A 22,460-nucleotide genomic window follows, 5' to 3' on the forward strand; every position below is an offset into this window, starting at 1 on the left:
CGGTGTTGTCACATGTAGCGGTGGCTACCAAGAATCACATAGCTTATCAAAGTAAGTAAAATTATGTTTAATGAAATTCACCCTGCTCTATGTGTTTAATTGATTTATAGAATTTAAAATTACAAATTTGATTGCAATTAGTATAAAATGTTTAACTCCTCTTTTTTTGTATACTAGCAGTATCGCCCGGCGTTGCTCGGGTTTGTTTCGACGCTTTAGAATTGGAATTTTTGAAAAGTAAAAATTTTGCATTATGCAGCTTGTTATTCTCTTTAAGTGAACATTTTTTTGGTTGAAATACACCGAAAAATGGCGACACAGCAGTCAAAAAATCGTAAAAAAATAAAGATTTTCATAGAAAAAAGCACCTTTTTCATGTAAATAATTTTTGGTGTTAACATGGTCCGATTTGAATTTTTTCGTATACGGAAGGAAGAGCAAGCCTTCTTCTATCATACTCTCAATTTTAGTCAACTTGCGCCGCAGGGTCTCGGAGGAGATAGTGTTAGTTGAAGGCTACCAAACCTGCCATACACAGACAACTTCAGCTTTATATAGGGAGAGATTATGTACATATCCGATCATCCAAGTTAAGCATGTCAAGCCTAGTTAGTACTTAGGTGGGTGGCCACTTGAGAAACCTTGGTGATATAAGCATCTCACACTTTATAGGTGCAGGAGTGGCTGTGTGATAAGAAGCTTGCTCCCCAACCACATGGTTCCAGGTTCAGTCCGACTGTGTGACACCTTGTGAGTGGATTTGGTAGATGGAAACTGAAAGAAGCCCGTTGTGTGTGTGTGTGTGTGTGTGTGTGTTTATACAGGTACTGAAACTCTTATCCAGCAACCTTGGGACCGGGGATGATCTGGATTTCTGGACACAGGCTAAATATATACTGAAGTATGAAAGAACCTACAAAAAGTAAAGGACGAAATTGTATAACATATACAAATTAATACATTGTAAAGCAGGGCCTGTTAGATCTTTATTAAGCCACTTGAAATTCTTAAAATACTTAAAATATAGAATACTGTACCATGTATAATATATAGGATGAAAAATAAACAAAGAAAAGTAAAGAACATAATTTCATTTAAGAGCTACAGGTACAAAATAATATGCTTTTGAAGCAGAGTATGTTTAATCTTCATTAATCCACTGAAAAAAGTAAAGAACAAACGTGTTTAAATACATTGTACACCAACTTTAAAAAAAAAAAAAAAAGAGACGGTTTACTCAATATGTACAGAACATGAAATATACTGCACAATTTGACTGGTTCCCGTACCGGTGGCACATAAAAGCACTATCCAAACATCGTCAATGCCAGCCCCCTGTAGCCCCTGTGCAGGAGGCACGTAAAAAGCAGCCACTACACTCTTGAAGTGGTTGGTGTTAGGAAGGGCATCCAACTGTAGAAACACTGCCAGATCAGACTGGAGCTTGGTGCAACCTCCTGGCTTCCCAGACCCCAGTCTAACCGTCCAACCCATACCAGCATGGAAAACAGACGTTAAACGATGATGATGAATATTGCACAGTATTTAACAGAAACCTGTACTGTACATACAAATTATAAATCTTCAAGTGAAGATGATTCAGCTTCTAGGGTGACTTGAGGAGAAGCACAGGTCTTCAAGGTTGAAGCTCCAGATGAGTTTCATTTGAAACTGTCTGGTTGAGCTTTGAAAACATGTCCTTTAGATTCTGTTGTTTCAAATACTTGGGTTTTTCTTTAATGAAAACTTCTTATATTTTGTACATCCACATTAGATGCTGCTCTATGATGAAAGACTTTTGCTCCATTCCCCAAATCAGCTCCTCCATCAGGCTGATGCACCTGTCTCTAGGCATCTCTCCTCTTCTTTCAGTGCACTGTCACCATCATCATCACTACTCTTATATGATTTGTTCTTACAATTGGGAAGCATATAAACAATACATACATTGTCCTTGACTAAAACTTCGGCAGGAGGGTGTGTAGAATAATTATAAAGGTATTTTGTAGTCATCAGGTAGTCCCACAGATTTACAGTGAGCCCTGGCTTCAAGCATAAAGTTCTTAATTAAACCATTTGGTGAAAATCTGTGTTGTCATCCAAGCTCATTTACTTGCCTTAGAAATCACAGGAAATACCCAGACTCCCTTAAATGCCCTAGGATTTCTACTTTTCCCAACAGTGGGTAATTTGCTTTTGTGGGACCAGATGCATTGGAATATCGTAAGTCATTCCCTGCAAACCTTAAGCCTTGATGGTGCTGACTATTTCTGTTGTTACATATGTCCCCCTCAGTATGTAACACCAGAATAAAGAAGTTTCATCAGCATTATACACTTGTTCAGCTGAGAGTCCCTCATCAGAAAACAGCTTAGCAAATTTGTCTAAATACACCTCTGTAGCTTTGTGGTCTGCAAAAGTTTTTTCTCCATAAACTTTCAGCCTGCAAAGGCTCTGCTTCTGTTTAAATCTGTTGAACTTCCCAGTTGAATAATCACACAGAGTTGTTAATTTCAATTTCTCATGAAACAGTTTAGCTTGAGCCAATACAATGGAACAATTAATTGGAAGCTTTTCACTCCAACACTGCCTAATCCATTCGAGCAACACCTTGTCCACGTCAGCACACTTCAACTGATGTAAAGTTTTTCACCAGTCCATTAATTTAGTCACATCACTGTCACTGTAAAATTGAAGTTTCCCTTTTTTGTTTCTCGATACCATAGACAGTAGACATACCAATACCATATTCCTCACTTAAAATCTGCACCGAAGCACCTTTATTGAGTCTTGTTTGTTCCTTCTCGAGCCATGCCTGGCTCATAAGGGCTGGTTTCCTTGGCGCATAGGTTCCCCACCTGGACGGGACACCGGTGTGTCGCAGGTGAGCTGCTAGATGCAGGAAGAAAGAGTGAGAGAAAGTTGTGGCGAAAGAGTCAGCAGAAGTTCGCCATTACTTTCTGCCGGAGCCACGTGGAGCTTAGGTGTTTTCGCTCATAAACACACACATCACCCGGTCTGACATTCGAACCCACGATCCCTCGACCGCGAGTCTGCTGCTCTAACCACTAGGCCATGTGCCTCCACTTTATCGAGTCTTGGGTAGGTTGGTATTAAAATAGTTTAAATAGTGTTCGTATTTAAATTTAAACATCATAATTGTATGTAAATATAGCAACCTAGTTATGTAAAACAAGTTATTTTTCGGAACGAACGAAAGTATTTACCTATCCTCATGGCTGAGAGTCAGAAGTCTTGAGCACAAACCATTGGTTGCATCTCCATGTTCTTTGTGGGGATGAATAGGGTCAGTGGGTTCTGAGTTCTCTTCCAACCTCATTTTCTGTCTGGATTTGTTATGCTCAGAGTTATCCCTCTTCCACTTTCTCATTTGTAGCATGAGAGTAGCTGTCAACTAAATAGTTCCTTTTCCTAGAAACTTGCTTTAACAGAAGCTAAGGGAGCTTCACTCTCCAGTTTAAAAGCATGCTGGACACTGTCCCAAAATTTCTTAATCACCATTATTTTCCTAAATTCCTCCAAATTTTTTATTAATTTTGCAATTCATTGAAATACATCGACAGAAATATGACTCTGGAAGTGTTGAACAGTTGTTTTTCTATCAAAGAAAAAGAGGTTATCTCATGTAAATTAGAAACTAAAGGGTTAAATAAATGCTCAAGTTAGTATTACCCCTAACATACTTGATATTTTTCTTGGTACATATGTAGATTAAAAAAGGATTGTCACTGTCCAGACTACAATACAGTATCATAAATATGTTAACTATTAAAATTACTTCTCTTGGTACAACTATTTTTTTTTCTAAATAGAGATTTTGATTTATCTCCCCTTGATCATTTTTATATGATGAAATATGCAATACATTTTTAAAATATGCTCATCCAATCATCATCATCATCGTCATTGTATGTCTGTTTCTCCATGCTGTCATGGATTGGACTGATCGCTTTGGTATTCTCTAAAATTGCCAAACAGAAGAGTAGACTTACACAGTTTCATTATCATCATATCGTGGCAGATTTTTTAGAATCTGATAGTCTTTCTGTTGTCAAGCCTCACCTCTTTTCAAGCAAGCTAATATTTTCCCATGGCCACATGTATTTAGTTCAGAGAAATTAGAAATTAATAACATCATTTGTATGATGGTAAGACATGTTTACAGTTATTGCACAAAGGGACGTACAAATACACACACACAAATGTATGTTTGCATGTATGTATCTATTGATCTAATTATGATGGGCTTCTTGCACACATGGCATCGATCGTCCCTGGGCTATAGAAGACGTTTTTGTCCAAGGTACTGTGCAGTGGAACTGAACCTGAAATGGATTAGTTGTGAAGTAAACTTCTTAATCACACAACACATTTATGGAATGACCTAATATATGTATGTATGTATTGTTGATGGCAATCCTTTTTTAATCTACATATGTACCAAAAAAATATCAAGTATGTTAGGGGTAATACTAACTTGAGCATTTATTTAACCCTTTAGTTTCTAATTTACATGAGATAACCTCTTTTTCTTTGATAGAAAAACAACTGTTCAACACTTCCAGAGTCATATTTCTGTCGATGTATTTCAATGAATTGCAAAATTAATAAAAAATTTGGAGGAATTTTGGAAAATAATGGTGATTAAGAAATTTTGGGACAGTGTCCAGCATGCTTTTAAACTGGAGAGTGAAGCTCCCTTAGCTTCTGTTAAAGCAAGCTTCTAGGAAAAGGAACTATTTAGTTGACAGCTACTCTCATGCTACAAATGAGAAAGTGGAAGAGGGATAACTCTGAGCATAACAACTCACTTCCTCAGAGTGCTTACGAAGAAGTGAAAGATACATGTATGTATGTATTGTTGATGGCAAACTGGAAAGATACAGCTATAATTAATAGTATATAGACTTTGAGTTGTAAAAGCCTTTTTGGCTAGAAAAAGTTAAAGGCAGCTTTCAAAACAAAATGTTCCAAAAAGAAAGATATATATCACCATCATCATTTAACGTGGACAGTTTGACAGGAGCTGGCATGCCTGAGACCTGCACCTGGCTACAATTGTCTGCTTTGGCTGGATGCCCTCCTTGTCTTCAAAATTGTTGATTCATCCCACCTTAATTATTTTTATCACTTAATAACAAAGTAAAATATAAGTGGTGGATAAATATATTCTTCTACATTTATTAATCCCTGTTCATTTACATTTGTATGTCTCATGTATACAAGCACACATATATGTACATACACATGTACACTAACACATATATAAACCTACATATACATATGTATACATATATGAATCTAATTCTATCCTATTGTCAGTGTCTTTTCTTATTTTCATATATATATATATATATATATATGCTAGCATGGAATGCGGATGTTAAACAATGATGATGATATATATATATATATATATATATATATATATATATATCATCATCATCGTTTAACGTCCGTTTTCCGTACTACCACGGGTTGGACGGTTCGACCGGGGTCTTGGAAGCCAGGGACTGCACCAGGCTCCAGTCTGATCTGGCAGTGTTTCTACAGCTGGATGCCCTTCCTAACGCCAACCACTCCGCGAGTGTAGTGGGTGCTTTTTACGTGCCAAGGGAGTCTGGCATCGGCCACGATCGGTTGGTGCTTTTAACGTGCCACCAGCATGGAAGCCAGCCAAGGCGGCACTGGCATCGGCCACGTTCGGATGGTGATTTTTTATGTGCCACCGGCACAGAAGCCAGTCGAGGCGGTGCTAGCATCGGCCACGTTCGGATGGTGCTTTTTATGTGCCACCGGCACAGAAGCCAGTTGAAGCGGAGCTGGCAACGGCCACGTTCGGATGGTGCTTTTTATGTGCCACCGGCACAGGTATCACAATTACTATTTCCATTGATATTTGTTTCGATGTTCATGTACATGACTCAACAGGTCTCCTCAAGCACAGCGAGATGTTCTGGGATCCAAGGTACTTTGAATGGGCAGGGGCTATGCGGATCTGGTGCCGGAAGCAGCCCGGGTCTTTGCAGTCACAGCACATCTCCAGAGATCTCGGTCCTTCGCCATTGCCTCAGTGAGGCCCAACGCTCTGAGGTCATGCTTGACTACCTCATCCCATGTCTTCCTGGGTCTACCTCTCCCCCTGATTCCTTCAACTGTTTGAGAGCGGCACTTCTTCACACATCTCTCCTCATCCATCCGCAGTACATGACCATACCATCGCAAGCGTCGCTCTTGCACACCACATCTGATGCTTCTTATGTCCAGCATTTCTCTCAGGGTGCTTACACTCTGTCATGCATGCACACTGACATTACACATCCAGCGGATCATGCTAGCTTCCATTCTTTCAAGTCTACACATGTCCTCTGCAGTCACGGCCTGCATCAGACTCCATCAGATGCCCTTCCTAATGCCAACCACTCCGCGAGTGTAGTGGGTGCTTTTATGTGCCACCGGCACAGGTGCCAGGGGAGTCTGGCATCGGCCACGATCGGTTGGTGCTTTTAACGTGCCACCGGCATGGAAGCCAGCCAAGGCAGCACTGGCATCGGCCACGTTCGGATGGTGCTTTTTATGTGCCACCGGCACAGAAGCCAGTCGAGGCGGTACTGGCATCGGCCACGTTCGGATGGTGCTTTTTATGTGCCACCGGCACAGAAGCCAGTTGAGGCGGTGCTGGCAACGGCCACGTTCGGATGGTGCTTTTTATGTGCCACTGGTACAGGTATCACAACTACTATTTCCATTGATATTTGTTTCGATGTTCATGTACATGCACTTGACTCAACAGGTCTCCTCAAGCACAGCGAGATGTTCCGGGATCCAAGGTACTTTGAATGGGCAGGGGCTATGCGGAACTGGTGCCAGAAGCAGACACGCACACACACACACCTGTGTATGCTTGTGCACACTTGTAGTTGTGTGTTAACGTGTATATATTCCATGCACTTTACTACTTGAGGGAATTGGTGTTGATGTTGACTTGTTGACATTACAACCAGTTGTTCTGTGCTTTCAAAAACATGAGGAATAGAGATACCTAAATTTAAAAACATTAAGAGTTAGAGGCAGGAAGAGCATCCAGTCAAAAAGTTCTGCCATAAATAAATGTCAATCAAAACCCATACTAACATGGGAAAATAAATGTTAAACAAACAAACATCACCAGCTGATTATACAAGGCTGTTTTCATTTAGTACCATCTTAATTGATTACACTTTTTGGTGTATCTTTTGTGTGTTACTCATTCTTCATTACCAGATTCAATATGTTTTTGTTTACAGAGATGAACAAGATAAGAAAAAAGAAGAATTCTTTTATAACCGACAAGCTGAAAATGCTGCGAGATCAGAGTAAGTTATTGGAGTTATAATTATTTCATCTTACTTGCTCAAGTTAATTCTGTGAGAGGGAACAGTATCCTGTTGTTAAAGGTTTCCCAGGGTCTCTCAGGGTCCCTTTCCATGAATTATAAGACTCAGTACCTAGATATTGTTGTTAAGGCATCAAGCTGACAGAATTGTTAACAGTCTAGGTGAAACTCTTAGCGTCATTTCATCCATCTTTATGTTCTGAGGTCAACTTTACCTTTCCTCCTTTTAGGGTCAATAAAATAAGTATTGGTTGAGCACTGGGGTTGATGTAATTGATTTACACCCCACCCAAAAAAAATTGCTGGCCTTGTCACAAAATTTGAAAGCATTTAAAAAAATTTTTTTTTTTTATTATTTTTAAATTAGCAAGCTGGCTGAATTGTTAGCATGGTGGATAAATTCTTAGTGGAATTTCTTCCAGTTCTGTACATTTTCCCAAAAGGATGAAAGGTAAAGTCGACCTCAGCAGAATCATCACTGCATCAGTTAAAATGCCTTGTGACATTTATTTCAGCTCTTTATGTTCTATCAGGCTGAGTAAAAAGGAAGAAACGTTTTGAAACATGAAATTCATCACAATATATTTCAACACTGCTGAAATTTAATTCATCAAAGTAATTACCATTACAATCAACACATTTTTACCAACGAGTTACAAGTTTGTTTATTCCAGTAACATAAAAATCTGGAGTTCTGAAGTTGGTGAACTCTTTGAAAGCACTTTCAGCATCGGTTTGATTTTTGAACTCTTTAATAATAATAATAATAATAATTGTGTACAGTGCTCAGGTGCACTACAACTCATCTAAAGTGTATATATAATCAGGTGTAGTTTCGGCGGATTTCGGAAAGCATGAGGGCCTTAAAGGATGCAGTGTCATGGCAGTCAACAACTGACGCAGGCAGTTTATTTCCTTTCTCTCATAGGAAACCATCAAAGTGCTTGAAAAAGTGGTAGTCAGTAGCAAAAAGGTCTGGTGAATAAGCTGGGTGGGAAGAACTTTGTAGCCAAGTTCCCTTAACTTCCCTTAAAGCTAACATTAAAATGAGGTGATGGTGGTGGCAATTATTTTCATGATTATTTTTATCACTTAATAACAAAGTAAAATATAAGTGGTGGATAAATATATTCTTCTACATTTATTAATCCCTGTTCATTTACATTTGTATGCCTCATGTATACAAGCACACATATATGTACATACACATGTACACTAACACATATATAAACCTACATATACATATGTATACATATATGAATCTAATTCTATCCTATTGTCAGTGTCTTTTCTTATTTTCATATATATATATATATATATATATATGCTAGCATGGAATGCGGATGTTAAACAATGATGATGATATATATATATATATATATATATCATCATCATCGTTTAACGTCCGTTTTCCGTACTACCACGGGTTGGACGGTTCGACCGGGGTCTTGGAAGCCAGGGACTGCACCAGGCTCCAGTCTGATCTGGCAGTGTTTCTACAGCTGGATGCCCTTCCTAACGCCAACCACTCCGCGAGTGTAGTGGGTGCTTTTTACGTGCCAAGGGAGTCTGGCATCGGCCACGATCGGTTGGTGCTTTTAACGTGCCACCAGCATGGAAGCCAGCCAAGGCGGCACTGGCATCGGCCACGTTCGGATGGTGCTTTTTTATGTGTCACCGGCACAGAAGCCAGTCGAGGCGGTGCTAGCATCGGCCACGTTCGGATGGTGCTTTTTATGTGCCACCGGCACAGAAGCCAGTTGAAGTGGAGCTGGCAACGGCCACGTTCGGATGGTGCTTTTTATGTGCCACCGGCACAGGTATCACAATTACTATTTCCATTGATATTTGTTTCGATGTTCATGTACATGCACTTGACTCAACAGGTCTCCTCAAGCACAGCGAGATGTTCTGGGATCCAAGGTACTTTGAATGGGCAGGGGCTATGCGGATCTGGTGCCGGAAGCAGCCCGGGTCTTTGCAGTCACAGCACATCTCCAGAGATCTCGGTCCTTCGCCATTGCCTCAGTGAGGCCCAACGCTCTGAGGTCATGCTTGACTACCTCATCCCATGTCTTCCTGGGTCTACCTCTCCCCCTGATTCCTTCAACTGTTTGAGAGCGGCACTTCTTCACACATCTCTCCTCATCCATCCGCAGTACATGACCATACCATCGCAAGCGTCGCTCTTGCACACCACATCTGATGCTTCTTATGTCCAGCATTTCTCTCAGGGTGCTTACACTCTGTCATGCATGCACACTGACATTACACATCCAGCGGATCATGCTAGCTTCCATTCTCTCAAGTCTACACATGTCCTCTGCAGTCACGGCCTGCATCAGACTCCATCAGATGCCCTTCCTAATGCCAACCACTCCGCGAGTGTAGTGGGTGCTTTTATGTGCCACCGGCACATAATTCATTAAGGCTGTGAGCTGGTAAAATCGTTAGCATGCCAGGCAAAAATACTTTGTGGCATTTCATCCACCTTTACATTTTGAGTTCAAATTCCGCCAAGGTCAACTTTGCCTTTCATCCTTTTGGGGTTGATACATTAAGTACCAGTGAAACACTGGGATCAATGTAATTGACTAGTCCCCCTCACTCAAAATTTCAGGCCTTGTGCTTATAGTAGCAAGGATTATTATTATTTTTTTTTTTCCTTCTTTCTTCAAATTTTCTTACGTTTCTTGCTGAGTGTTTTCCGTACACCTAGGGCAGAGAAGCTCATTGTATGCATTTCCAGATTACACACACAAATTCACAGATAAAATATCATCATCATCATCGTTTAACGTCCGTTTTCCATGCAGGCATGGGTTGGACGGTTCGACCGGGGTCTGGGAAGTCAGGAGACTGTGTCAGGCTCTAGTCTGATCTGGCAGTGTTTCTACAGCTGGATGTCCTTCCTAATGCCAACCAGCTGTAGAAACACTGCCAGGTCAGACTGGAGCCTGGTGCAGCCTCCTGGCTTCCCAGACCCCGGTCGAACCGTCCAACCCATGCTGTATTTAAAAAATTAATAAATAAATAAATTCATGACTGGATGTTGTTTTCACAGCAATGTTGTTGATGATGATGATGAGGAGGAGGAGGCAAAATGGTAGAATCAGGAAAGCATTGAACAAAATTATTTGTGATATTTAATTAGAAATTCCTATTCCCTCATCATCATCATCATCATCATCGTCGTTTAGCGTCCGTTTTCCATGCTAGCATGGGTTGGACGGTTCTACTGGGGTCTGTGAAGCCAGAAGGCTTCATCAGGCCCAGTCAAATCTGGCAGTGTTTCTACGGCTGGATGCCCTTCCTAACGCCAACCACTCCGTGAGTGTAGTGGGTGCTTTTTACGTGCCACCCGCACAGGTGCCAGACTGAGCTGGCAAACGGCCACGAACGGATGGTGCTTTTTATGTGCCACCGGCACGAGGGCCAGGCGAGGCTGGCAACGGACACGAAACGGGGCGGTGCTGGCAACGGTCGCGAAACGGAAGGTTCTCTTACATGCCACCGGCACTGGTAACACATCTGCAATTTCCATTGATCGATTTCCATTCTGATCCTCACTTGCCTCAACGGGTCTTCACGAGTAGAGTTTCGACATGCCACCGGCACTGGTAACACATCTGCAATTTCCATTGATTGATTTCGATTCTGATCCTCACTTGCCTCAACAGGTCTTCACAAGTAGAGTTTTGTGTCCCAAGAAGGGAAGGTATGCATACGTAGGCTGGCTCCATCCCAAGTAGAAGGCCACGGGTTATGGACTCACTTGTCCTGCCGGGTCTTCTCGCGCACAGCACACTTCCAGAGGACTCGGTCTCTAGTCATTTCCTCAGTGAGACCTAAAGTTCGAAGGTCGTGCTTCACCACCTCGTCCCAGGTTTTCCTGGGTCTGCCTCTTCCACAGGTTCCCTCAACCGCTAGGGTGTGGCACTTTTTCACACAACTATCTTCATCCATTCTCGCCACATGACCATACCAGCGCAAACGTCTCTCTTGCACACCACAACTGATGCTTCTTAGGTCCAGCTTTTCTCTCAAGGTACTTACACTCTGTCGATTATGAACACTGACATTACACATCCATCGGAGCATACTGGCTTCATTTCTTGCGAGCTTATGCATATCCTCAGCAGTCACGGCCCATGTTTCACTGCCATGTAGCATGGCTGTTCGTACACACGCATCATACAGTCTGCCTTTCACTCTGTGCGAGAGGCCTTTTGTCACCAGCATTTGTATAAATCTGAAGCTTTATATTTGTTTACATAATGTAATCTTAAATGCTTCAAGGGAAGGACAAGGTGGTCATGGCCAGAGCATATATAATATTTGGTCTGCTCAATCAGAACTGTCCTTGGACTAAACAGCAACAGCAGCAACAACAGTTTGGTGAACTGACTGTTTAGTTACAAGTACAAAATAGTGTCAGTGATAAGACATGAACAATCACCTACTTCAAGGCTAGTTGTCTGAAGTTTCTATCAATCCTACCATCCACATTATCTATAGTAGTAATTATATTATTTAACCCTTTAGCATTCAGATTATTCTGTCAAATGTAATGCTTATTTATCCACAGTATTTTGAATCACTCCTGCATTATCTTATAGCTTCAAAATTTCAATGGTATATTTCTTTTACTCTTTTACTTCTTGTTTCAGTCATTTGACTGTGGCCGTGCTGGAGGACCGCCTTTAGTCGAGCAAATCGACCCCAAGACTTATTCTTTGGAAGCATAGTACTTATACCATCGGTCTCTTTTGCTGAACAGCTAAGTTATGGGGACGTAAACACACCAAGCGATGTTGGGGGGACAAACACACACACATACATATATATATATGTACATATATATCTCTCTCTATATAAACGGCACTTTGTCTGTGCGTTTTCTGTGTGTCTGTTTTCTCGTACCCTCACTCTGACCACGGCTTTCAACCGATTCTGATGAAACTTGACACACACATAGCCCAATGTCATAATTCAAAACTAACGCAGCGAAAATTTTGAAAAGTTCCCCCAGTTCTGAAAAAAAATCGATAAATTCGACATGGGGTCGAGAATCAGAAACCCAAACCACAGACCGTCTAGGGGACGCAACTCCACCTTTTTTAACTCTCAAAAAAAATTTACCATCATTTTTTTTCCATTTTTTTGCTATTTTTTGGCTATAACTCTCTAAAAATGCTTTATAGTTATTTCCCTTACAAACCTGAGCAACGCCGGGCGATACTGCTAGTATATATATATATATATATATTCGATGGGCTTCTTTCAGTTTCTGTCTACCAAATCCACTCATAAGGCTTTGGTCGGCCCAAGGCTATAGTAGAAGATACTTGCCCAAGGTGCCACGCAGTGGGACTGAACCCAAAACCATGTGGTTCGTAAGCAAGCTACTTACAACACAGCCACTCCTAGATTGTTTATTTTTAGAGTAATATAGTTGGGTAAGTGTGAAAAGCTGAATCTGGCCATTTTGAACATAAGGCAGATAAAATATTTTGGCCAGATGTGGCCAGCTTGAATGCCGAAGGGTTAAACTGGCCAGATCTGGGTTCTCACACCTATCCTCTAATGTCATTCTAAAAATGAACAATCACGTCATTGAAAGCTTAAAGCTATGAGATTATGTGTGATTCAAAACAATATGAATAAATAAGCATTACATTTGACACAATAGTCTGAATGCTAAATGGTTAACCTTGTTAAAATTCCAATAAGAGGACCACTGCAGGCTGATGCCCACGCCGCCTGACTGGCGTCCGTGTCGGTGACACGTAAAAAGCACCAACCGATCATGGCCGTTTGGCAGCCTCCTCTGGCCCCTGTGCCAGTGGCACATAAAAAGCACCCACTACACTCACAGAGTGGTTGGCGTTAGGAAGGGCATCCAGCTGTGGAAACACTGCCAGATCAGACTGGAGCCCGGCGCTGCCTCCTGGCTTCCCAGACCCCAGTTGAACCATCCAACCTATGCTAGCATGGAAAACAGACGTTAAACGAAGATGATGATGATGATGAGATAACAACCAAATCTTCCTTGGATCACATGCAACTTCCTTGAAAAATGAAGAACATTTTGGATAATGTAATCCAAGCTAACACTACATTTTAAATGGTAAAATGACTTTTGATCATAGACATGCCTACAAAGTCAGAAAACAACACAGCTCCCATGACTTTCGGAAACATTTTTTCACGCTCAGAGTTGCTGAAGCATGGAATAAACTGCCTGCGTCAGTTGTTGACTGCCATGACACTGCATCCTTTAAGGCCCTCATGCTTTCCGAAATCCGCCGAAAATACACCTGATTATATATACACTTTAGATGAGTTGTAGTGCACCTGAGCACTGTACACAATTATTATTATTATTATTATTTGCTGAATCAGAACTGGCTTTGGGTTGGACAACAACCAGTTCAAATTCTTTTAAGTTGTTTTTTATTACTTTTGTGAATTTGTTTTGCAAGATTCCTGATGTGAAATCGTCTGTTGAAACAGATATTGTTATATTTTGGGATGATCATTTTTGATCATATTCATTCTTTCATCACACATCTGTCACCTCTTCAGCAACTCTTCTATCCACATGTTTCCTCCTGTTCTCTTTATTCCATTCTATCAGAATGGCAAAAGATTTCCACACAATGGACATAAGATAAAATAAGAACAATAATGAATGAGTGAAGAGTAAATATATAGTATGTGTGGTTGGTTTTATTCCTTTATTAATTGATTGTTTCTTTGTTGTTTTTATCTTTCTGTTTGTTTCTTTTTTTCAGAGACATTCCACCAAGCCAGGGGGGTAAATATATTGGTTTTGGCAGTACACCTGACCCAGTTCCTCAAGAAGATTATATGTCTTCTATCTCTACAGTAAGTTACTATTTAAAACTCATTTGAAATTGTAGCAGAATTAGAGCAAGTATTCACTTACAGCACTTTACGTTCCAAGTTCAAATCCCACTGAGATCAACCTTGCTTTGCATCCTTTCAGTAGGGTTTGGAGGGGGTCGATAAAATAAAGCACTAGTGAAATACTAGCATTAATATAATCAATAACTCCTTTCCTTTCCCCGTCATTTAAAAAATATAGAATCACATCATCAAAATCTCAAAGCCACAGGATAATGTATTATTAATTCAAAACAGTGTAAATAAATAAAACATTACATGTGACAGTAATGGGTTAAATGTTATATTATTATCTACTGCTGTTGTCTTCATCACTGTACAAATGCAGAGAAATTGTTTGGAATAGAATAGTAGTTTCCAAAGTGGGCAGTATTGCTCCCCTGGGTGAGTGGAAAGTTCCAAGGGGACATTGAAGAAAAGTGGGACGATAATGGGGTAGTGATTCATGTAAAAACAACAAAATAATGGGTTCATAAGGTGTTTTATTTGTGAAACACAGTTGCCTTGAATTTGCTTCAGAAAGAGGTCTGTTTTTGTGATGGTTAGTTGGGGTGGGGGCACTAGGAATGTGGCCGCAGTGTCAAGGGGGCGGCAGCCCAGAAAGGTTTAGGAACCACTGGAATAGAAGAATAAAATGATGGTGTGTGTATGTCCTGTTTGTGCCCTAATTTAGTAAACAGTCAGTAGATTTCCTCAGCTGGTGCAACCTACTGAATCATTTTAAAGTAAGGTAGGTGGTCAATATTTTAATGATGTTCATGGAATTAAAGCCATTACCACTATCACCACCACCATCAGCAGCAGCAGCAACATCAGTATTGCTATTTATTATATTTGTCACCATCATCATCATCATCGCTATTATTGCTATCATAATCATCATCATTATTCATAGCTGTGTTTTCTTTCTGCTGTAGGTCAGAAATGTTTACTTTGTGACAACTGTCACCAATCCATATATATATATATGGCTGTCGTAATCACCACTACCACCACCACTGATGCTATCAACATCATCATCATTATCATCAGCAGCAACATCACTGTCATTGGTGCAACCATTATTTCCATATCCGTTTTGCAACACTTGCCTTGTGCGAGATTACTTTGTCTGGTTTGCACTAAAGTTATATTTGTTTCATTTATTTTCTTTTATTCTTTTACTTGTTTCAGTCATTTGACTGCAACCATGCTGGAGCACCACCTTTAGTCAAACGAATCAACCCCAGAACTTATTCTTTGTAAGCCTAGTACTTATACTATCGGTTCTCTTTTGCTGAACCACTAAGTTACAGATGTAAACACATCAACATCGGTTGTCAAGTGATGGTGGGGGGAACAAACACAGACACACAAACATATACATATATATATATATAATATATATATATATATATATATACACACACACACAACGGGCTTCTTTCAGTTTCTGTCTACCAAATTCACTTACAAGGCTTTGGTCAACCTGAGGCTATAGTAGAAGACACTTGCCCAAGGTGCCACACAGTGGGACTGAACCCGGAACCATGTGGTTCGTAAGCAGGCTACTTATCCCACAGCCACTCCTGCACCTACATATATATGACAGGCTTCTTTCAGTTTCCGTCTACCAAATCCACTCACAAGGCTTTGGTCAGCCCCAGGCTACGGTAAAAGACACTTGCCCTACGTGCCAGACAGTAGGACCGAACCTGGAACCATGTGGTTGGGAAGTAAGCTTCTTAACACACAGCCACTCCTGCACCTGTATGTATGTATGTATGTATGTGTGTGTGTGTGTACATATATATACAATCACACACATGTGTATGTATATATATATATGTGTGTGTGTGTGTGTGTGTATGTACATATATATACAATCACACACGTGTGTGTGTATGTATATATATATATGTGTGTGTGTGTGTATGTATACTTATCCACACATGTGAGTGTGTATATATATGTACACTCGTGTGTGTGCATTTTTATATGTGTATGTGTATATATGTATATACATGCATATGTATGTATTTAATTAGCGGTGGTATATAAATAGAAAAAAAAGCCTATATAATTCTGTAGTTATATTCACTCTTTATAACATCATTGGAAAGTCACAGCTGGCCAAGGGGAAGCGACAAAAAACCTATTAAAGTAAAAGTCTGACAGCTAATCACCTTCTATTGTCTGCAGCAAAGCAGCAAAGATACTCATCCTGTGAAGGTCAAGATAACTTAGTTGTTGCAAGAAAGTAATTCATAACCCAACTGTAAGCAGTGGGAGATTCATAATTGATGAGCACAGGCATGGCTGTGTGGTTAAGAAGTTTGCTTCCTAACCACATGGTTTCAGGCTCAGCCCCACTCTGTGGCACATTGAACAAGTGTTTTCCATAGTCCTGCTATACCTATTCTACTCAACAGAACTGTGTGGTTGGCCTGGTAGATGAAACTGAAAGAAGCCTGTCCGATATATATATATATATATATATATATATATATATATTTCTTTACTGCCCACAAGGGGCTAAACATAGAGAGGACAAAAAGGGACAGACAAACGGATTAAGTCGATTACATCAACCCCAGTATGAACCTGGTACTTTATTTATCGACCCCGAAAGGATGAAAGGCAAAGTTGAACTCAGAATGTAACGACAGATGAAATACTGCTACGCATTTCACCCGGTGTGCTAACCGTTCTGCCAGCTCGCCGCCTCGCATATACATATATATATATATATATTATATATATATATATATATATATATATATATATATATATATATATATATATATATATATAAAGAGAGAGAGAGAGAGAGAGAGAGCATATAATGACGGGACACGTGCTCTTGTCTCTGTTAGTTATTGGGGCCGGTTACTGATGAGAAATTCGCCTTGCAATAATATTGTTTTGCTAAATTACCTATTAAAGGATGGCAAATAATAATTGTTTGCTAAAGAAATTTCGAAACCATGGTATAACTGATAATAAATAACAAGGTAAAAGTTTTTAGTTTTCAATCCCTTCGAAAATTGCTATTAAATCGTGGTTTTGGCCGTGTTGGCTGCTATTTCTAGCATGTAAAAATTACCTGTTAAAAGGTAGTTTTCTCTTGTGTTTAAATGTACACTTTTTTAAAATATGTATGTATGTATGTATATATATATATATTATATATATATATATATATACATATATCTTGCCTGTTGCCAAGCATGATAATATTTCCCAATGGCTGATCAGGTGTAATGGTGAGGTTCTTTTACAGCCGTTGCACAATGCCAAGACTAGGAAATACATGTACACACATAGGCGCAGGTGTGACTGTGTGGTAAGTAGCTTGCTTCCTTACCACATGCAGGTGCAGTCCCACTGTGTGGCACCTTCAGCAAGCAGCTTCTACTATAGCCTCAGGCCGACCAAAGCCTTGTGAATAGATTTGGTAGGTGGAAACTGAAAGAAGCCCATCGTATAAGTATGTATATCTCTGTGTGTGTCTGTTTTTGTCTCCTCATCACCACTTGATAACCAGTGTTGGTGTGTTTACACCCCTGTAACTTAACAGTTCAGCAAAAGAGATTGATAGAGTAAGTACTAGGCTTTAAAAAAATGCAAATCCTGAGGTCGATTTGTTCGACTAAAAATCCTTCAAGGCAGTGCTCCAGCATGACCACAGTCAAATGACTGAAACAAGTAAAAGAATAAAAGAATACACATACATCTATACTACAGGTTTCTTTCAGTTTCTCTCTATCAAATCTATTCACCACACTTTGGTCAGCCAGTGGCTATAGCACAAGGCTATTGCCCAAGGTGGCATGCAGTGGGACTGAAACCTTGAATCCATGTTCTTAATCACAGAAAATTAGACGAAATGTTTATGAAAGAGATAACAGGTCACAAAAATGTGACAACACAGAAAAATTAACGAGAGTCAAATCCTATGAGCAAACAATAAAGAATCTCCTGCTTGAATAAATATAAACAAACATTATTTTCAACAGTTTCCCACTTTTTATTTTTCCTTCATTAACTAATTAACAAAATTACTCAGCTGAATTTTTTTTTTGCCTGTATTATTATCATCATTATTAATAATATTATTATTATTATTATTATTATTATTATATTATTATTATTGTTATTGTTATTATTATTATTATTTTCTACAAACTCACACACAGACATGCCTACAAACACTCCTACGCATACCCACACACTCATTCATTCATAGCGTCACGTCATTGATTTTATTATGTTGTTATTGTGTCAATATTACTGTTCCAATAATATTAATTTAATTTTAATTCTATACGTTAACACAAAACCAACTTTTTAGGCAAAGTGGAATTCAGGACTGTAATAGTCTTACCTTTGTTTAGAGTTGTGGTGCCAAGCCTTTTTTTCTTTTTTAATTATATTTGGTCTTCTTTGGTTTTTCATTTTGTTTTGTTTTTTGTAGCGCCCAATGTATGAAGATTTTAATTAACTAATTGACAAAATTGCAATTACTAGGTGGTTTTCTTTATGGATTTTTTTTTCTTTGCTTTATTGTCTACATGTTAAAATTTATTGTTAAGTTGAATATTATAGATTATTTTACTTTAAAAAATGCCACAAAACATATTTCTCTTAAATGCATCCATGTTGTTGTTTGGTACCAGATTAGCCCTGATTGAGGTGATCTTTCATCAGAGGCACTCCAGCAATGAACAATCCACCTTTTTTCTTTCCTCTTTCTTCTGGCATAATATACCTTGGACTACATTATTTCAGTGTAATCTTCCATTCTGAAGTCAGTAGAGGCTTGTCATTTGAGGGAGATTTTGCTGCTGTTTCCAGCAAGTCAAGTAATTACATAGATGCTCTTTCTCTCTCTCTCTTTGGTTTGTCTTCAATAAAGTCATTAGTATAGGTGACTCACTAGTGAGGTTAAAAATTCTGCTTCCCAATGACATGGTTTGGGGTTAAGTCTTTGTGGCATGGCTTTTTGAGCAAGTGTTCTCTGCAATAGTGCCAGGCAAACCAAACCCTTGTGAATTGATTTGGTTAGCAGAAACTAAATGGGCCCTGCTCTGTGTGTGTATATGTGTATTTATATATGTGTGTGTGGCACGTAAAAAACACCCACTACACTCACGGAGTGGTTGGCGTTAGGAAGGGCATCCAGCCATAGAAACACTGCCAGATCTGACTGGGCCTGACGAAGCCTTCCAGCTTCACAGACCCCAGTTGACCCGTCCAACCCATGCTAGCATGGAAAGCGGACGCTAAATGATGATGATGATGATGATATATATATATATAGTTGAAAATATGTGGATAAAAAAATATAAAAAGTAGAAGAGAAATGCCTTCGTTTCATATAGTTTAATATCTTTTTATAAATATATAAATATATACATATTATTTGGATATCATGAAATTCAATCAGTTTTTGCTATTTAAATTAGCTTTTCAAAAGCAAATTTAAATAGCAAAAACCAGCTGGATTTCACAACATCCATATAATATGTATATATTTATAAAAAGATATTAAACTATATGAAACAAAGGCATTTCCCTTCCATCTTTTTATATTTTTTTCCACATATTTTCAACTCATAATTTTGCCACGTGGTGTATACTGAATCTTCAATTTCTTTGTACCTTGTATATGTGTATATATTTATATATATATATATATATATATAATATATATATATATATATATATATATATATGTGTGTGTGTGTGAAAGAAATAATTGAGATTCAGTAGAATTAGGTACTTAAGCTGAAGCACCAAATCAGTCCGGTATTATCTGCACAGCTTGAAGTAAGGATTGTGGTTCATTTCTAATTTATTTACCTTTTTATCAACTACTAAATCTAAGACTAGATGACTGTGTCTGTTTGGAATGAAGACCAAGAGTGAGTTGACAGCTCATGGATGTGTATGGTCATAAATATTGTCAAAATATTAATAGTAAATTAGGTATAAAGTAGCTGTCTATATAGGAGGCTGGGTAGGGGAAGACCCTAAATCATGATATTAATTACCAGTTAAAGGGGCAAGACACTAATAAAACCTATGATGTCAATACAGAGGAAATTTTATCATGGGATACTATGGGTGATTGTTTATAAACAATATTGTTATATTATATAAAGATAAAATTAAGATTATCAAAAATGATATCATTACCAAAATAGGTAAAATGTGTATGTGTGTATATATATATATATATCAATTTTCAACATTAAAAAGGAAAGATTACTTAGAATTATTGTAATAGTCATTCATGTACTTAATTATTTACTTATTAGGTGGTTTCTATAAAGATTGCTCTGGGTATTTGCTTATAGAATACTGGAAAGATAAACATGCTATCTATATATTAATTATAAGCCAAGAATCAGAAAAAATAAAGATGTTTACAGATACCTACACGTATTTATCTATGTGCACACATGCACACCTACATAAATATTTATGCATTTATATGGATATAGTACTACCATCTCGCATATGTTATAAACTATATGTTATAGTATGCGGTGTGCTATATGTAATTACTATCCCATGAAAACTCTTGCCTAGTTAGTCTGACTTCATCATGTTTTAGGTGATTAAACTATTTGTTCTTTTCTTTGATGTTCTACCCTACTGATCATATTATGTATAGTTGTAATGGCTTTTATGTAAGTAAGTCTCACTTGAAACTATAAAATCATATATGTAATAGTACCTGTAACATTATAACTTATAAAATCTCTTCGGTCGGAATACCTTCAACTGCCCTCACTATTCCCATACCTACTACCTCCTCTTTTAGGCTTACCTTTATCTCTTCCCCACCTCAAATTTTAATACCCTGTCTCTTTAAATGTAAGTTATATATATTTCTTATCATTTTCTATAAATTCTTAATTTGATATCCTTACCTATTAACCTCTTATCCCTTAAAATTGTTACTGTTCTTAAATAGAAATTTTTCAGCTACTAGGTCTATGCAAGATGGTTATACTGTATCCATATAAACATATAAATACTTGTTTATGTGTGTATATATGCATATATGTGCATAACCTATTAACCTCTTATCCCTTATAAATTGTTATCGTTCTTATTCGTAAATAGATACTTTTTAGTTACTTAAGCCTAGGTGAGTTGGTTATATATTTATCCATAGAAACGTGTAAATATTTATGTAGGTGTGCATGTGTGCACATAGATAAATATGTGTGTGTATCTGTAAACATCTTTATTTTTTCTGATTCTTGGCTTATAATTAATATATAGATAGCATGTTTATCTTTCCAGTATTCCATAAGTAAATAATTAAGTGCATGAATGAATATTAGACTAACTCTATGTAATCTTTCCTTTTTAATGTTGAAAATTGATATATATACACATTTACCTATTTTGGTTATGATATCATTTTTGATAATCTTAAATTTTATCTTTGTATAATATAACAATATTGATTATAAACAATCACCCATAGTACCTCATGACAAAATTTCCTCTGTATTGACATCATAGGTTTTATTAGTGTCTTGCCCCTTTAACTGGTAATTAACATCATGATTTAGGGTCTTCCCCTACCCAGCCTCCTTTATAGACAGTTACTTTATACCTAATTTACTACTACTAATATTTTGACAATATTTATGACCATACCTAGCCATGAGCTGTCAACTCACTCTTGGTTTTCATTCCAAACAGCCACAGTCCTCTCTAGTCTTAGATTTAGTAGTTGATAAAAAGGCAAATAAATTAGAAATGAAACACAATCCTTTACTGGCTATGACCCCAGTAAGTTTCGTGCTTTTCTTGGAAGGGTAGTATATTCTTGGCTGCAATAGCGACAACATGGATTTCTTCCATCTTTTTGCTCTGTTAAAGTATTCCAGTAAAATTATATTAATGTGTCCGACTGATTAAAAATTCTATTTATTTGTGCAGCTGATGATAGCCCTGCATTTAAACTGATATAATGATTGCATTGTTCAATTAAATGGAGCTGCTTGAAATGGTCGTACTGCATCACTACTTGATATCCTGTTGCTTATTTTAATTTTATATATATATATATATATATATATATATGAGTAGCTGTGTGATAAGAACCTTGCTTCCCAACCACATGGTT

The 22,460-nt window shown here is 38.3% G+C and overlaps 1 protein-coding gene across 3 annotated transcripts in view; it reads left to right on the forward strand.

Annotated features, from left to right (window-relative positions):
* The window catches only part of LOC115214175 (ADP-ribosylation factor GTPase-activating protein 1-like), a 243,056-nt gene that overhangs the window by 42,093 nt on the left and 178,503 nt on the right, over window positions 1–22,460 (forward strand). For 2 of the 3 annotated variants that reach the window (XM_029783263.2, XM_029783264.2), the window contains exons 4-6: window positions 1–51; window positions 7,308–7,376; window positions 14,194–14,287. The exon at window positions 1–51 is cut by the window's left edge and continues 110 nt beyond it. In XM_029783263.2, coding sequence (XP_029639123.1) covers window positions 1–51; window positions 7,308–7,376; window positions 14,194–14,287 — 214 coding nt within the window. The remainder of the gene's footprint in view (window positions 52–7,307; window positions 7,377–14,193; window positions 14,288–22,460) is intronic. The other variant, XM_029783265.2, reaches the window with a different exon arrangement.

This window comes from Octopus sinensis, linkage group LG7 (assembly GCF_006345805.1).
Source record: "Octopus sinensis linkage group LG7, ASM634580v1, whole genome shotgun sequence".
Lineage (NCBI taxonomy): Eukaryota > Metazoa > Mollusca > Cephalopoda > Octopoda > Octopodidae > Octopus > Octopus sinensis.